The sequence below is a fragment of the Ahaetulla prasina genome, chromosome 1 (genome assembly GCF_028640845.1).
Source record: "Ahaetulla prasina isolate Xishuangbanna chromosome 1, ASM2864084v1, whole genome shotgun sequence".
In the NCBI taxonomy this organism is placed as follows: domain Eukaryota; kingdom Metazoa; phylum Chordata; class Lepidosauria; order Squamata; family Colubridae; genus Ahaetulla; species Ahaetulla prasina.
The window spans coordinates 304,783,331-304,802,073 of NC_080539.1; the positions used below are offsets into that span (position 1 = coordinate 304,783,331).

Consider the following 18,743-nt stretch of genomic DNA (forward strand, 5'->3'; position numbering starts at 1 on the left):
TCTTCAATATGTGTGCGTGTGTGTGTGTTTCCATGTCCACAGACTGCTGATGTGAAGCTACTGAGAGTATAACTTTACCTGAGGAAAAAGGGAGGAAGGTGGGCGGCTTGGTTGTAAGGGTACCTGCAAGATGAACAGACTTTTAAGATTATGTGAGCAGACCAAAGAATCGTTTTGCTCAGTAGAAATATATTGAAAACATAAAAATAGACTCTCATCCGTGAGACAAAAATGCCTTTTTTTGTTCTGCCATTCTGTTCAAGCCTATTTTAATAGAACCTTATATTTTCTCAATCTCCTTTGTATGTTAAGCAAATAACTGGCATGTACTGTAAAAACGTCCATTTGGGACTGCTCTTTATGAAAAGCACAGGACTGGATGTGCAGCAGTGCAAATCACTGCTTCAGCCAATGGTAGTAAAGCATGCTATTTACCTCTCTGGAAAGATGCCCTGTTAAAACTGTGTGGGAGAGAAATATACTTCATCAGCACCATCAGACCATAGTATATTGCAAAAAGAAAAAGGAAAAAAATGAGGATGGATACATACTTGGACTCACCTTGGAAAATTGGCCAAAATGAAAGCCAGCAGAGGGAGGATAAAGAACTGAAGAAAGAGGATGAGGGACTAATTGGGGGGAAAAATAAATGAAAGTCAAAGCACATTTTGGTAAGAGGAGAGGAATGAAGAGAAGGTTAGATAGTGAGACATGGCAGACACACCTGTGATGAACCAGAGAAAGATCCTTATTAAATCTCTCGGTTCACATCTTTTGCTTCTTTTCCTTGCATAGTGAAAATAGCAAATAAGGTATTTTCCTATCCCCCACTACCCTATATTTCAGGCTTTGGAACATTTGAAGAAATGAAAAGAATTAAATTAGATGTGCTACTCAGTCATGATACTGAGATAGCATTTTACCCAATTTGGTGCATTATGTTGGAGTAGAACTCTTACAATTGTACAATATATCTACTGGACATCAGGTTGGTGAAAGCTAGAAGTAAGAATCTAGTGACTTCCTAATATTTTCATAACTGAAATCCTTTATCACTGACTGTACTGTCAATAGGTGTTATAAAAAAACTTCTGGAGAGGATTAGATTGTTGACTTTTAAACCACCTGTTATGAGCATGGGGTAGGGTGGAAAGTGAAATAGTGTTTCTTCTAAGTACTTCTTTTAAGACATCTCTCCCTCTCTCTCTCTCTCTTTCACTCCCTCCCTCCCTCCCTCCCACTTTCACACACACACACACACACACACACACACTTGTAAATATGTAAATATTCATGAACCTAACTCCCCCCCCCCGCCCCTTTCATTCATTTGTCTCCAATCCTCAAACTGCCTGGAGAAGTCCCTGCAGTTCTCTTGGCACAGATTTTCAGAAGTGATTTGCCACAGCCTTGTTTCTAGGGCCGAGAGAAAGTATAGTCCTTGACTTACAATGGTTTGTTTAGTGACCGTTTGAAGTTGCAACAACACTGAAAAAAATTGATTAAAGGCTGTTTCTCACACTTATGGCATTCCCATGGTCACATGATCAAAATTCAGACATTTATGACAATTGCAGTGTCCCAGGGTCATGTGATCTCCTTTTGCAGCCTTCTGACAAGCAAAGGCAATGGGAAAGCCAGATTCACTTAACAACTGCGTTATTAAAGTAATAACTGAATTGATTCTCTTAACAACTGTGGTGAGAAAAGTCAAAATGGGACAAAATTCACTTAACAAATGTCTCACTTAGCAACAGAATTTGGGCTCAATTGTAGTCGTAAATCAAGGATTACCTGTAATGGGCCCAAAGTCACCCAGCTAGCTTTGTGCTATAGACTGCTAACACATAGATTTAAGATAGGGTCTTCGCGTGTCACATGCTTCCACATATTTCCTTAATAGTTTAAAGTAGGAGAAGAAGCAAAGTGTGTTCCTATCGGTTTGACAAAAGAGAGAGAAAGAAAGAGACAGAGATGTCTTAGAAGGAAAGTGAAATGAAGCAAATAGCATAGAGAAGTTATGGGATGATTTTAGGGATCACCATTTTTATTATGTCTTCTGCATGACACACAATATTTTTCTATTTTAAAAGTAGATAATAAAATCGGGAATCTGGCTCTTATCACCATGTAGCATACGCAGGAGCCAGGTTAGTATGGCATAGGAGTCAAGGTTTATGGAGCTTTTCAGGGGAGGCCTGAATTTAGTAAAGTTCACATGATAGCCTTAGAAATTTCTCTTACCCTAACCATGAGTTTTAGATTAAAGGGGATAAAACCCTATAAACTGTAAAAATCCCTGAAGAAGCAACCATATCATGATAACATCCTAACTAACCTACAGTATTTGTTGAGACCTTTAGATTCAGAGTTGTCTTTTCTTAGATTTCTACATGAATAAGTCTCTCTTTTTTTGGAGAAATGGACAATTGAGACTTCAATGAGTTTATGTTGTCTGTATTGCTGTTATTGGCAAACAAGTAGTTGCCCTTAAAACTCTTCTTAACAGAAAGTCAGAGCGAGGTCTCCAGGCAGGAAGCACGGCGGAGACAGAAGTGCCTCCTTTCCTGACCCTCTGACCGATGCACAATTAGTACTGGGAAAAAACGAGCTTCTTGGTAAGTGGGCGGGTTTTCGTTGATAACCAGTTGGCTAGAGTGGGAGCAACATTGGTCATCCTGGCAACCACGGTCAGTGATGCTGCTGCTGTGACTTCTCCAGAGTCCTGTCCTGTGAGAGCCATGGAGTTGGCATAAGGAGAAGCGGCTCGTGTTCAGAGAGAGCTGTGAGTTTGCACTGCCATTGTGGCGAGAAAAGATAGAGGAGGTACTGGAGGCATGATGGCAAGTCTCACAGCCATGAGTAATTTCACTGTATCTGCGAATCGAGTAACTGTTGCATATGGGGGAATGGGTCAGGTTCAGGAGCATGGCCTCGGAATAGCTGGGAATCAGCTGGCGATTGGTGCAGATGTGCCACTCAAGCTCAGTGCTGTCCTGAGTGCTTACCCTGGGGATTCGGTATCTGTAGAGGGGCTCCTCTGCCACAGAAGGCACACTGTACTCCACGCCAACAAGTTTCTCCACATGGTAGTGTACGTGTGCAGTCTGATATTCCGTGAATACTCTCAGTGGCCATGAAATCATCATCAAAGCAGCCACCCAGAAAGCATAATGGGATATGTACCAGGGAAGATGTTCTGGGTCTCCATAAGCCATCATGACTTCTTTGAAGTCTATATTTTTGAGTTTCATGCCTTCTCTGATCTCCATGTAATCATCCAGGCCTTCTATTTCTGTGAAGAAATGAGCTCTCTGTGCCAAGTAAGAGTTCTCAGATTCCATGTTGGCAAAACTGAAACATTTCGTGAACTTTAGTCTTGTGGTGGAATACCATTCCAGGCCCATGAGTTCCTTAGATATGTCTTTGAATCCACAGTGGGAGTAGTCAAACTCTGCTTCAGCCACATGGGTATTGACTCTCTCATGGTAAACCTGAGTTGTTGTATAAGCGTCACCATTGCGATACCGAGTCACCTGCCTTGTCCGTCGGACAAAGTGGTAGCTTATGGCTTTCCACCATATACACGGTGTGGCCTGTTTCATTCTGGCAATTCGATCATAGACACTTTCCACATCAGCTTTGTATTGAAGTTCGCTTTTGGTGCGGCAGTGCCAACACTCTACCAAGTAGACCGCATAAAGAATAACAAGGAATGCTAATGGAATATACACATAGCCATCCGAGCAAGGACTGTCATGGTAAATCATAGACTTGCCTTTGAAAGAACTATCAAAACTGAGCTTAGTGACTTGTGTGAGTTGGCACCAAGCTATAGCCCCCAGGCAACTATATATCAGAATTGAGAGAAGGAGACACTTCCAGTGAGATTCTCTGCACAGCGAAGAACTCAAAGATTGCTTGATTGGTCTTTGCTGAAAATCAGATAACAGAGAAGAAAAAAGAAAGAATAGAAATGAAAAGAGAGAAAGAGCATTTTTGGTGAAATAATACAGTAATTAATCTTACATGTTTTAAAAATTCATATTTCAGCGATAGAAGGCACATCTCATCAGGATTTTCAGGTAGAGGATACCCCAAAGTTGCAATATGTCCCGGGTTGCCTCCTCCAAAAAATAAACAAATAATTGCTTTGAAATAATTCAGCATAGTGAAAGAACACAAGCATTTTGCAGGATTTGTTAGCTCACCAAATCTGTTCTATTTTACATTAAAATTGTTTTTAACAGAGCAGGGAATAAGTCCTGTCTGGAAGTGCCATGTTATCAATTCTTCAGTGTTTATAGTGGATTTGTAAACTGACATAACTAAGTGGCTATTGTAAGCAGACCTTACTAAGACTTCAGATTGTTTTTCTTAAATAATGTACTATATGATTATTTTTAAGAAAACATATATAATTTATCTAGTTACTTGAGAGTTCCCAATATACAAGTCTCAGATAACTATACTTTAACTAATACAGCTTTCAGAATAGATACAACATAAGTAAAAACTTCAGAGAATAGGAATAGGAATAGGAATAGGAATAGAATAGAATAGAATAGAATAGAATAGAATAGAATAGAATAGAATAGAATAGAATAGAATAACAGAATTGGAAGGAACCTTGGAGATCTTCTACTTCAACCCCCTCCTCAAGCAGGAATCCCTATAGCACTTCAGACAAATGGTTGTTCAATCTCTTCTTAAAAACTTCCAGTGTAGGAGCATTCACAACTTCTGGAGGCAAGTTGTTCCACTGATTAATTGTTCTAATTGTCAGAAAATTTCTTCTTAGTTCTAAGTTTCTCCTCTGCTTGATTAGTTTCCACCTATTGCTTCTTGTCCTGCCCCCTGGTGCTTTGGAGAATAGCTTGACTCCCTCTTCTTTGTGGCAGCCCCTGAGATATTGGAACACTGCTCTCATGTCACCCTCGTCCAGTGATGGCAAATATTTTCAGCACCGAGTGCCAAATCGGAACATGTGTGCGTGCACGTGCCGGAATGCTGGAAATCCAAAGACCACCTGGTCTTTGGGTTTCCAGTGTGTGCATGCATGCTGGCCAGCTAGTCTTCGAGTTTCCGGCACTCCAGTGTGCACGAAGACCAGCTGGCCAGCCTACATGTGCGCACCAGAAACCAGAATAGCAGCTGACGACAGTGCGCGTGCCCACAGAGAGGGCTCTGCATGCCACCTCTGGCATGCGTGCCACAGGTTTGCCATCACAGCTTTACTCCTTCTTTTCATTAGATAGACATATCCAATTCCAGCAACAATTCTTTATAGGTTTTAGCCTCCAGTTCCCTAATCATCTTCATTGCATTTCTCTATACTCTTTCTAGAGTCTCAACATCTTTTTTACATCATGGCGACCAAAACTGGATGCAGTATTCCAAGTGTGGCCTTACCAAGGCATTATAAAGTGACAAATTTACTGTACCTTGAAGTTGGGAAATAGTTTATTCCTGACCCAATTGATACCTCTTCCCTGAGAAATTCTGGCTTTCATTTAATGACCACATAAACTTAACTACTTTTACCTTGCTTAGATTTGGGAGAAGTGCACTACAGGATGTAGAAAACAATTTATCCAGCATGGTTTTTTGTCTTTCTCCGAAGACTCAGGGCTTACACTATGTTAAGCAATAGTCTTCATCCATTTGTATATTATATACAAAGTCAACTTATTGCCCCCAACAATCTGGGTCCTCATTTTACCTACCTTATAAAGGATGGAAGGCTGAGTCAACCTTGGGCCTGGTGGGATTAGAACCTGCAGTAATTGCAAGCAGCTGTGTTAATAACAGACAGTCTTACCAGACTGAGCCACCAGAGGCCCTAGAAAGCTGGAGGTTTCAAATCTGCCCTCACCCAAAAACCTTCTGGGTTGTCACTTCAGGGCCCCTCCTCTGTATGGGGGGGGAGATATGCATTCTTGCTGCCATTGTACATCTTCTTTGGGGCACCTCACCTAATGTTTTGCCCCTAATACGGGAGTAGGGGACAAAGAAGGTTCTTACACCCTATGTCAGAGGTCTCCAACCTTGGTCTCTTTAAGACTTGTGGACTTCAACTCCCAGAGTTTCTCAGCCAGCTTTGCTTTCTACTTTTAGGTAGAAAAGTAGCATTTTTGTCACTGTTACAGCTTGTTGTTGTCGTTAATCCACTGCAGATCTCTCAGGGATAGATTAAAAGACCATCATTTCCCTTCGACCCACCTGTGCTTTAAAGAAGATTCTTTAAAGCACTTTCAGAAGTGGGCTGAAGGGAAATGACGGCCAAATTATACTTAAAGAAATCCTTTAGAGATGTCTCCAAGTTCTTAAAACAATGGCACTGAAAAAAGTGACTTATGACCGTTTTTCATATTTAAGATTGGCATCTTGGCCACTTTATAATTACCCAATCTAACGACATAAGTTATATAAAGCTTGTTATGAACTATTATAAATGAACAATAAATGAATTCAACACATGCAAATCTTATAAACAATTTCCCAAGCTTAATTCTTTAGACGTTAATTAAGATCGTAATAAATTACTCATGGCTTGAACTCTTCATATGGTGTGAAGCATTTTGTTGTGCTACTTTGTTTAGGAAGATAATTCAAATTAACTATCACTCTAGTATGTGCATTAGTTTGAATTTTATAAGTATGAAAGTATGGATCAATTGCACAATTGATTATCAATCAGTTATAGCATTTCAAAATTTCCACCAAAGAGGTTGTACAAGGATCAAAAACAAAAAGGCACGATACTTGAGTTTGACTATATTATGAATAATTATGTCATTAAAGCTTCTACATTATTCTTTTTGCCACCAACTCCTGACTGAGTTTTAAAAGTTTTTAATGAGCCAGACAATCAAACCAACTAACGTTATTCTGAAAATGCGAGAAAATCTTGACTAATACAATTGAAATAGTTGTTGAATGGTGTCATCTCAATGAGTTCTAGAAATAAAATGAAGAGACTGTACTTTTAAAAGTTACTAGCAAAACAGACCTATAATTTGATAAAATTGATCCTGAGAGGCAGCAATAAGATTAAAAAGACACAGTTAAAGGTACTTTCAAGGTTGCCGTGTAGTCTCTGAACTATTGAGCTATTTTTCTATGAGGCACTAAATGTTGTCCCAGCATAAGGACTGAACTAAAATTTAATAGTAATTTCAGTTGATGTTTTACAGTAAATGAAAAGGAACTATTTTATTCTTTGCCTCTAGCAAGTAATGATTTGGATCTACAGTATTGTATTTTCTAACTTTTCAAAAAAAATATAATACCTAAAATGGGATTCCCAGTCTCCTAATTTCTAGTCTGATGAAACTAGTTTTTCTAATAAATTATAATGCTATTTATATTTGTTTATGAATAAAGAAAAAAAATTAAAAAATAAATATAAAAAGCAACTTTGAAAAACAAATAACTTCCCCTTTCTTTATATTCCAACTAATTTTCAGCATTTATAAACATTTAGACTGTCTTAGAAACCATAAGGAAGGCTGAGAGCCAAAGAATTGAGGCCTTTGAACTATGGTGCTAGAGAAGACTCCTGCGAGTCCTTTGGACTGCAAGGCAATCAAACTGGTCACCAGAGAGGAGATCAACCCTGACTGCTCTCTAGAAGGCCAGATCCTGACGATGAAACTCAAAATACTTTGGCCAACTAATGAGAAGGAAGGACTCACTGGAGAAGAGCCTAATGCTGGGAACGACTGAGGGCAAAAGAAGAAGAGGACGACAGAGAATGAGGTGGCTGGATGGAATCACTGAAGCAGCCGGTGTGAGCTTAAATGGACTATGGGGGATGGTAGAGGACAGGAAGGCCTGGAGGAACGTTGTCCATGGGGTCATGATACGACTTTGTACCTAACCACAAGAAGAAACCATTATTGTAATTGCTTGGGTTTTTTTGTTTTGCTTTGGTTTTTGCATACTGCCTTATATTTAGTATAATTTTACTTCTGGATGTATGCTGTTAATTTTGCAATTGCTGCATATCTATCCAGGTTTGAATTTCCAATCAGATATTGATGTTATATGTTTCTTCCAATATTGGACAAAATTTATGGCAAAGTACTATTAAAGAGTCCATCTAAACATTTCAAGAACTACAGTCAGCTGAACTTAAGTCCTGTTCGGATTCAGCTTCATATCCAGTGGTGGGATTTAACCAGTGTAACAACCAGTTCGCTGAGCACGTGCTTTGCAATGATTCTCACATTTCATTAAGCCATGATTTGTTTAAGCATGTTGCACTGAATAAATCTCAGCTAGTTTATTATAAATAAATAATGTATAGGCCATAATGGCCTATAAATAGGTTGTACAGCATGTTTCATAACATGCTATATCAAAACCCAATAAACTATATTTTGGCTGTGCACAATATGTGAACTTAATCACTAGCTCCTTCTATAATTGGAACTATGTGCAAAGGTCTACCTCACATTTTAAAAAAAGATATATAGGGTGTTTATTGAAAATCAACTACATTCTTTAAGATTTTGGTTACCACCTTTAAAGCGCTCCATGGCTTAGGACTCGGGTACTTACGGGACCGCCTGCTGTTACCCTATGCCTCCCACGCTCACACAGAGAGGGCCTTCTCAGGGTGCCGTCCGCCAAACAATGTCGGCTGGCGGCCCCCAGGGGCAGGGCCTTCTCTGTTGGAGCTCCTACGCTCTGGAACGAGCTTCCCCCTGGTTTACGTCAAGTGCCTGAACTTCGGACTTTTCGCCGTGAGCTGAAAACGCACCTATTTACTCAAGCGGGACTGGCCTAAAATTTTATTTATATTTTAATGTTTTAAATTGTTTTAAATTTGGCCACCTTATAATATGTTTTGTTTTAATTTCTTTTAATGTTTATACTGTGATTTTTACTTGGCTGTACACCGCCCTGAGTCCTTCGGGAGAAGGGCGGTATAAAAATCGAATAAAATAAACAAATAAATAAAATAATTCATACTGAGGATTATTAATACACAGCTTCCTGGAGCAATGATCAAAGACCATTAATTTTCAGCCTGCACTGGAAGATTTTGCATAGATTATCAAAATCTATGCAAACAGGTCATCAAAAAAACAAACACTTCAGTGCAGTGCTACTTTGGGATGATGGCTACTTTGGGAAGAATTAACCCTTGCTTCAAAATTAGTAACTTTTCTTGTTTAAAGAAGTTGAAGATGATGTAATGAATTGAAATTGATATTAGTTACTTACATGACCTTTGGAATTATGATCTTGAATGTCCCATCCCACCAGTAGATGATCACTTTAAAGAATATTAAATCCATTTCTTATGACCTTAAAATGAAGTTAATAAATCTTTAAGTATTGGCTAATCTCATTGGGCTATCATATTTTATGATGAAATCAACAAGATTGTTAATATAATTCTGGATGTTGCAGGATACTAAAATGTTCTTTTTAAAGATTGTGGAGTTGGTATGGAGAATAGCTAAAACATATAAAACTGAAGGAGAACTAATATGTTGGTGATTTGTAGTAACATATTTAAATAGTTTGTTACGGTCATCAATATTTGCATTCTTTCCAACAAAGAGACAAAATAGAAGGTTTTCAAATAATTTGGTCAATTCTTAAAGTTGTTCCAATTATATAATTTTTCAGGCTATTTTCATTATTACTGAAGTTATACTATTTTGCAATAATGTTTAAACAATTATACTTTCCTTCTGATAAGTAATTTAACACAATCGTTTTTTTTTTAAACTTCCATGAATCCATAGAGAACAGAACAGAATAACAGAGTTGGAAGGGACCTTGGAGATCTTCTAGTCCAACCCCCTACTTAGGCAGGAAACCCTAAACCACTTCAGACAAATGGTTATCCAATATCGTCTTAAAAATTTCCAGTGTTGGAGCATTCAAAACTTCTGGAGGCAAGTCCACTAATTTTGTCACTTTGTCAAAGAATGCAATAAGATTAGTCTGGCATTATCTGTTTTTGACAAACCCATGTTGTCAAACAATACTTAAAGATTTATTAACTTCATGTTGGCTTTTGGTTATTACTTTGTTTGCTTCTAGGTGTTCGCTGATTCGTTGCTTGTTTATCTTTTCCAGAATCTTCCCTGGTATTGAGGTCAGGCTGATAGGTCTGTAGTTTCCTGGATCTATTTTTTCCCCTTTTTTGAAGATGGGAACTACATCAGCTCTTTTCCAGTCACCTGGCAGTTCCCCGATGCTCCAGGATCTTTGAAAGATATAGTTCAGTGGTTCTGAGATCTCATCTGCCAGTTCCTTCAGAACCTTGGCGTATAGTCCTGGTGATTTGAACTTGTCTAGGGTAGACAGGTGCTCACTTAACATTTTCTTCCCTATTTCCCTATTTCCCTACTTGTGTTCCTAATCTGTTTTTTGTGGTGCTGTTTTTGATAGGTTGGACTGTTTTTTCCCTTTGTGTAAAGACAGATGCAAAAATCAAGTTAAGTATTTCTGCTTTCTCCCTGTTGCTTGTCACCTTCTTGCCACTTTCCCCCAACTGTTTCCTTGACTTTTTTCTTTTTTTTAGCATGTTGGAAGAAGCTTTTTTTGTTATTTTTTATTTTTGTCACAAACCTTTGTTTATTGTGAGCTTTAGCTTTCCTCACTTCATCTTTGGAGGCTCGGGCTATTTGCTGATATTCTGCCTTAGTTATGTACCCCTCTTTCGACTTTTTATATCTGCCCTTTTTGTCTTTCAATTTGTCAGAGAGTTCTTTATGCAGCCATGCTGGTTTCTTTTGAGAGCTGTTCTTTTTCTTCTTCATTGGTATTGTGCTAGACAGGGCTTTTATAATCTCACTTTTCAAAATTTCCCAAGTTCCATGAGTTGTTTTCCCCTTGAGGATTCTCATCCATGGAATCCTTCCCAAGCTCGCACTAAGTTTATTGAAATTAGCTCTCTTAAAGTCCAAGATTCTAGTTTGACTTAGTTCTTAGTTCTATTGCTTGTGCAATAGAACTAACGTTCATAATGTTGAATTCCAATATTGCATGATCACTTGCCCCCAAGGTTCCTGTAGCTTCAACACCTTCTATCATTTTATCTCTGTTAGTGAAAATTAAGTCCAATATGGCTGATCCCCTTTTTCTCTTCTCTACTTTTTGGGAAACAAATTTGTCAGCTAGGCTTGTTAGGAACCTGTTGGATCTTCCACTTGGTGCAGAGTTATTTTCCCAGTTGATATCAGGGTAGTTAATTCCCCATTACTATTGTGATGTGCTTCCTACATATCTTAGTTAGATGACTAGCAAAAAGTCCTTCTATTTCCTCTTTTTGGTTGTGTGGCCTATAATATACATCTAGGGCAATATCATTTTTCTCCCTTTAATATTGACCCAAATGCATTCAAGATAATTTTTATCATTGTTGTACTCTATTTCTGTAGAGATGTAGTTATTTCTTATATAGAGAGTTTATAATAACTTTCTGTAAACTGTATTAACTTACTAGAGGTTCCTTTTTTGGTTGCCTTTAAGTCGTCTTGACTCCTGGTAGTAGCTTGGATAAGTCCCTGCAGGTTTTTTTTGCCAAGTTTGAGGAAAGGTTATGCCTTTGCTTCCTTCCCAAAGCGCCGACAGAATGAGTGGCCCAAGGTCACCCAGATGCCTTCATGCCAAAGGCAGAACTAGGATTCACCATCAGCCAGATTTCTAGCCTGGTGCCTTAACCAATACACCAAATTAGCTGTCATTATAAATCATTGTCCCCTTATTTCTCCACTGCAATTCTCTCCCTTTTCTTTATCTTTTGCTTTATAATACCTCATAAACGTACTTTATTTCCCCTTCTCTCCTTACTATTTAATTGACTAAGACCAGCATTACATGTAGGGACAGTGCTTATCTGAGAGCAATGAGCAATATTTCTGAGCTTTTTATATTATAGGAAATATAATTACCTTAGGTCTCCATTTTGGCAACAGGATGCAAGCTAAGTTAATTTAAAACTTCCATTTTTATATTTGCAGCATCACATGCACAATAGCTTGTCTCATGGAATAGATTTCAACAATAAGGTTTCTGGTAACCTTAAACCACCTTGCTTTCATCTACTTCCATTAACTCAACTCATTTACTTTCATTAACTAAACATGCATTTGCATTAAAACATAGGAGTTAAGTTAAAAGGCTCTTTGGATATAGCCATTTAATGCTTCAATCACAAAGAATTAATTTTAATTAAAGACTCCAAAGAGTTATGAGCAGATCTTCTCTCTATGGATTTTTTTTTTTTAGTCCTCTAAAAATATAATTCCAGAAAATTGGGAATCATTCAGTATAGAGGAGGCTGCAGGCTTGACGTGAGTGCAATGGTGTGCATACAGAGTGTGCCATGTAATAACCCAGTTTGAATAACAAGGTAATTTAAACAGCCACAGTCCTGGGGTATCAACTAAGATGAGTCAATAGTAAAGAAACTACATTGTCAGAATAGCTTTTATATAAATAGTATAAGACATAGCATTCTTGAATTAACTGGTATGAGCTACCACCTAATTATGCTTATCAAAATATAAATGGAATATTGCCACAAGAAAGTCCCATTTGACTTCAAAAGAAGCAATTTCTCTAAAATGAGGCATCTCATTTTAGGAGAAGTCAAAAGAGCAAAGTCTTGTCAGGCTGCTTAGGAAGAAATATCAGAATTTCAGCTAGAGGAAAACTGCCACCAAGAGATCAGCAGCATGGTCAATAAAAATATCAAGAAAAAGGTTGGAGAAGAAAAAAAAAATGCTTCAGAATTTGCTAAAACAAATCTGTTTAAATAAAACAAGCACCCACCCATAAATATTCTTATTAAGTAATGTTTTGGGAAGGTTGTTTCTTTTTAATATTGTAAACTGGCCGGAACTACTCGTATTTATTTATTTTTATTTTATTTTATTTACATTTATATCCCGCCCTTCTCCGAAGACTCAGGGCGGCTTACACTATGTTAGCAATAGTCTTCATTCTATTTGTATATATGAGATGGACAGCCATATCAATCATATAAATAAAAATAAATTAATAGAAAAGGATTGTACTTTTGTACAGAAGAATCAGAAATAGGCAGTAGTCGACAAACAAAGAGATCTTGATGCACAAATTTGTAATAACATCAAGGCTACCCATCAGAAGCCACATGATTAGATGCATCAGAAATATTATGACAGATAAACAAGCATTTGTATAATTAGACAACAAGGACATAACAATACTAAAGGAGGTGAAGATATTTTGCATCTGATTTCTTTGTAAAACCCATGCTGAAATTTCATTTTCAGGAAGGGAACCTGTAGAGCAGGGTTATCAAACTCCCAGCCCGTGGGCCCGATGCGTCACATGCTGGCCACGCCCATACCCGATTTAGCAAAGGGGGAAAGTCCTGATACGTCATGGGACACTGCCATGATGACATGAGTTTGACACCCCAGCTGTAGAGCATAGGCAATTTGCAGTGACCTCAGTGGGCTTATTGATAAACTTAAAATAAATAAATTACGATTCCAGATGCTATCCATCTGAAAAGTTCTTAAAAAGAAATGTGGGGATAAGAAGTAAAGTAACCAATGGAAGCAGACCAAGCATAACAACTGTCTCCTTGAAGCTGGCCTACGCTGTGTCATCAACCCTGTGTCATCAGCTAAAAAGATTGATACAGAAATAAATCTTTCTTGGAAGATACACTCTTAATAACATAACCACCTTCCAACCCTGCAAGCACTTTGATTTGTAAGTAATTGCCTGGTAGTTGTAATTATTTCAAGGAAACAGATAGTAAATTTTAACAACTTGCCACCCCCTATTATGGAGTGTGAAAAAAACCCCATTTTATTATCATAGTAAACAAGACATTGATAACTGAAGTTTTATGCCTTTGATGTGCTGATCATGGTATACAGAGAATAATTTTCTGTAGGAGACAAGAAAATGACCCTAGCTTCCTTTTGGTCCTATCTGTATTTCTTATCTATAGTTGTAAACTAACTTTATAATCATTCTAAGACTAAAGACTGGGGCCCTTCCCTTGGCTGCTTAGGAATGAGATGATCACAGTATTCTTAAAAAAAACAAAAATTAGTTTATACCAGGGTGTCAAATTTGTGTTGTCATGGTAGTGTCACGTGACTTTGCTAAACCGGCACGGGTGTGGCCAGTATGTGATGCATCCGGCCCTCAGGCCACGAGTTTGACAGTCCTGGTTTATATCTTTCCAATGCTTTGACTCAATTCCTTAAGGTGAGATTCCTACCATAGAACTCAGGTAGAGAATTGCTGTCCTTTTGAGAAAAATATATAATATTGTCCTAACATTATTTTTCTCTCAAAGGATATAAAAGTGATCAATTTAAACTGTTGTGAAAAAAAATCAGAGGAGATAACAGAGAATTGGAAGCATCTCTATAAAATGATAGAGCCTGAAGAGGAATTAGGGCAACTTTTGTGAAGGTAGATCTTGCTTTTTAATAACATTTTAGAGCCCCATGAGACTGCCACTAGACAGGAAGACATCAACAATCCAATGAAAATATTTATGTGCACTTTAAAAGATTTATCCCTTAGCAGACAAGGAAACTAGAGGAATTCTCAAGTTATGGACTCAAAAGCAGTGCAGAAAAAGAAAGTGTTGGAATAAAGAGCTATTTGTGCAGTAAAAGAATACCCCAGGTATGTCTGCTGCCTTGAGTTTGACACATACACACACACTCACAGAGTATAACAACAACAACATCAGAAAGGTTCCACAAGAAGTCGAGAGCAATGTTTTTAAACTTGCTTATAAATTAATTGGATAATTAAGGTAGGGGATCAACTAATTTTTTTAAATGGCTAATGCCTCTACATGAAATGGACGGCACACAAATCAAATCAAATCAAATCAAATCAAATCAAATCAATAGAAGCAAAAATAATGATTTTTTTTCAAGAACTGCAAGAAATCAGTGGAATAAGACTTAAAATGGCAAATATAATCGTGTAAGCAATTATCAAAAGAGAGAAGTCCATTTTTGTCTCCTCGCTTCTCTCTCTGGCATTGGAAGTGACTACCCAGCAAAGTGATGCTATAAAACTTGATTAAAACATTGACCCATTTTAAATTTGTGAAAAGGACAAATTTTATTTGGGTATCATTACAATATTATTAGGAAAATAATATTTTCAAAATCATGGCAATTTAACCACAATGCGTTCAACTAAAATTTAGATAATGTCTAACGTTATGAGCGTGAGACCTTAAAAAAGATACCATAGAGATGGAAAGGTACAGAAAGCAATAACCACAATCTAAACACTTTAACAACTTTCATGAAAGGCAAAGTAACCATTTAAAGAGCTCTTTTAACCTTTTAAAAAGGATGAGAGAAGTGATAGAGATCTCCCAGTATTAGAATGAACAATTTTTCAAGTAAGCTGCTGTTGGGAATTTCAGACCAAATGAAAGAAAACTCTATTGCACTATTCCAATAACAAAAGATTGAGGTCTACTCGTTTTAAAGTTAGACCAGTTTGTCTACATATACTAAAATGATTTATTACTATACTATTATAGTATGCTAATATTTATTTTTATTGTTGTTCAGTCGCTAAGTTGTATCTGGCTCTTTGCAACCCCATGGACCATAGCATGCCAGCCCCTCGGCCCCCACCCTCACTGTCTCCCGGAGTTTGTCCAAATTTATGTTCACTGCATTATTGATACTATCTAACCATTTCATCCTCTGCCATCCCCTCCTCCTTTTGCCTTCAGTCATTCCGCAACATCAGGGTCTTTTCCAGCAATTCCTCTCTTCTCATTAGGGGCTCTAAGCAGGGGTGGGTTCTACTTACCTTTACTACCGGTTCGCAACAAGAGCGTACACGCATGTGCAGAATCTTCTGCACATACACAGATCACCCATGATGACGTCATGGCAGGTGGGCGGGGCCTTCCGCCGGTTTTACTACCGGTTCTATAGAACCGGACAGAACCGGGAGCAACCCACCACTGGGTCTAAGTCCTCAAACCTCGGATTCAGCATCTGTCCTTCTAAAGAACAATCAGGGTTGATTTTCTTTAGGAATAGCATTTATTACCAATGCTATTTCTATAACATTAGAAAAATATGTCTCTAAGTACTAATTATTGGGAGCCTAAAGGAAATAGTACGGGCCAGTATTTAAAGAATTGTACTGGAACTGGGAAGACCCACTTCAAGTCCATATTGGCTGAAATCACTAGATGCCCTCGGTCAGGCACTGCTTCAGCTGAATGTATTTTACAGAGTTGTACTCTGTAAGTATAGTGGCTTAAGCTCCTGGAGAAAAAAGCATTGCATATATTAACACATAAAAAATGAATGTAATGGGATAATGGTGTTGTGCTCACATCCAACAAGGATTTGGCTGGGTTCTCTGGTTGGCCACAGAAGAATTCCTATGTTAGGCTAGATAAGCCCTTGATTTGATTCAGCAACATTCTTTTTTTAGATCTTATTCGGGCCCTCGTATACCATGCGAGCCTTTGAAATTACAACGTCAAATTTATGATTGCAAAATCATTTACAAGTTGATTCTATTGGCATTTTGTTGTTATGGTTAGCAGTTTGCACCACGGCAGATAAATATATCTGCAGTGTGTTTTGTGGACCCAGGTGGAAAACAGATTGGTTATGCTCCATCTATCAGATCAGCACATTTTAGTTTGGAAGCCCAGTGGTACGAAATGTCACTCAAACCAGCAGCAAAGCAATGAGTGAGAGAGGACTTGTTTATCAGAGAAACCTCACTCTGGATATATTCATACAAAGTAGGGAGGAAATCTGGAGCAAAAAAAAGGGGGGGGATTCAGGTTATAGTTCTCAGATCCTTGAATCATATATTCATCCTTACTCCAGAGAAAGGTTTTCAGAATATTGGAGAGATTCCTTTCTCTGCAATTGGAAACAACTTTAAACTTAATCACCTTTGACTGGCAAAACAATACATTTTGGTTGGCTGGTGAATGCCCCAGGTAGGTCCAGGGTACTGCTCCAAGGAAGTGAAGTTTACACAACACAACAAAAACTTTTCTTGCACACCCATCTTACCACAAGAAAAAGATGAGTGTGCCACACACAAATGCACATGCACGCAAACAGACACATTAAAGATTACCAATACACATCTCCATCTCTATATTTTGGATCATTTCTACAAAAGAAAATGAAAACGACTCCATCATGCCTTATTATCGTTTTCCTTGACCCCTCTGTTTCAAACAGCACTTTTGTGTGAGTTTAATGAAGGCCTAATTTGAAAGAACCCTAGTGATATCTGTGGTTTTGGTTCCACCTTCCCCTCCTTAATTAAATCTCCTAGTGCCACATACAAGTTGCATGGATACACAAAGTCCCTTCATTCTGGGTTGGAATATATTCTTCACGGCTGGCTCTTTTGACGATGGGTGCAATAGTACACGCATCCTCAGATACAGACAGCTCCGTTTCCCCGACTCGGTCTGCCTGACGGTGCCTTAGACCCCTACAGACGCCCTTGGCTTCTCACCTCCTCGCTAGCATCTGTAGTTGCAGCCGCCGCCGCCGCTTCTGGACTATTTCCAGCGGATGGCTCTGGTTCCCCCTCCGAAGACATCCTTGGCCATTACAGATCGCGCAGCCCAGGCTCCCGGTGTTCGATCGAAAGGAAACTTCCTCCGTTCAGCTCCAGAGCAGCCGACCCGGGCCCTCTAAGGCGGGCGGGGGTGGGTGGGGGGGAAAGCTGGCGAGGAGAGAGCTGGGGGAATCCACCGGACTCTCCCTCCGGCTGCAGCTTCCTCTCCAATTGGACCCGCTTTCCCTGCGCAGACCAAACGGGAGATGCCGCCAGCCCGCCCGGCTCCCGAGTCAGGTGAGTCCTTAGGGCTAAAGGGGCTCCGGTTGCTGCGCTCACCCGCCTGTCGTTCAAGTCGGGATAGACTGCGGCTGCTCTTTAACTTTAGAAGGAAAGGCGCTGGAGACGCCTCTGGGAGACGCTGGAGAGGCGGGCGAGCCAACTGAAGGTCCCTCTTGCTGGGCACGGTGCCGGCTGTCTCCCCCGCCCGCTCTCTCTGTCCAGAAATCCTCTGCAGCCCCCAACAACTCTGCAGTGGAATTAGTTGGCTGCCAACTTCGGGGTTCTCTGTAATTTTGTGTGTGTGTGTGTGGTCACTTGGCATTCCCGGCTGCCAGTCAGAAAGAAGGGAGGGAAACCAAGATCTCTGCCTGAAGGCATTCCCTGGGAAAAGCCCTCTCTAGCTTCCTCTACGTATCTCTGGGTGACACACGTTTTGTGGATACCTTCCTGATAAGTGATAAGCCAGTGATAAGCTTAGGACTGGCACGGAAAGAGGTCGCTCTTCTCTGGGACTAGGTAGTCACAAAAGTCTATCAAGGTTAACTTAAGTCCCTGAAAGCCTTCGGCTGAACATTTTCTGTTCTATCCTGATGTGTGAACCAGATATCCCTCGGTTTGACCTGTTCCTCATCTCTTGGTGACAGCCAAGCGTTGGCTGTTTAACGGAGGAAGGGGCGGGGGGGGGATAGAATTGGAAGGAGGGATGCTTGGAAGGCATTAGAGCTCTTTTGATCCAACCCCCTATCCAAAGCAGGAAGCGTAATAATGGCTGTCTAACTTGACTTATGACATCAGGACAAGATGTTAAATACATTAAATACCTAACATTGACATCCTAAATATAATTTAGCAACTGGCCACAAACTGGCCCTCTATACAAAGATTAT

General features: G+C 39.2%; 2 protein-coding genes across 5 annotated transcripts in view; one reads left to right on the top strand and one right to left on the bottom strand.

Moving 5' to 3' along the window:
• Window positions 1-18,743, top strand: part of LOC131187610 (RNA polymerase II-associated protein 1-like) — a 106,805-nt gene that overhangs the window by 17,509 nt on the left and 70,553 nt on the right. Inside the window, exon 2 of one of the 4 annotated variants that reach the window (XM_058162052.1) lies at window positions 9,765-9,918. The exons of the other annotated variants lie outside the window; for them this stretch is intronic. Coding sequence (XP_058018035.1) covers window positions 9,765-9,813 — 49 coding nt within the window. The 3' untranslated portion in view covers window positions 9,814-9,918. Of the gene's footprint in view, window positions 1-9,764; window positions 9,919-18,743 lie in introns of those variants that run through there. 4 annotated transcript variants of the gene reach the window in all.
• Window positions 1,251-17,866, bottom strand: LOC131187609 (transmembrane protein 151B-like). Its single transcript, XM_058162045.1, has 2 exons — window positions 17,530-17,866; window positions 1,251-3,935 (listed from the first exon to the last, which is right to left on the bottom strand). The coding sequence occupies exons 1-2, from the start codon at window positions 17,614-17,616 to the stop codon at window positions 2,514-2,516; spliced, it is 1,509 nt and encodes a 502-aa protein (XP_058018028.1). The 5' UTR covers window positions 17,617-17,866; the 3' UTR covers window positions 1,251-2,513.

What these genes read in the sequence shown, in the direction of transcription:
- LOC131187609 (XM_058162045.1), bottom strand. Translation starts at nt 17,616, where the DNA reads ATGTCTTCGGAGGGGGAACCAGAGCCATCCGCTGGAAATAGTCCAGAA. An exon ending in CTACAGATGCTAGCGAGGAG is followed by an intron (nt 3,936 to 17,529) that starts GTGAGAAGCCAA and finishes TCTGATTTTCAG; the next exon opens with CAAAGACCAATCAAGCAATC.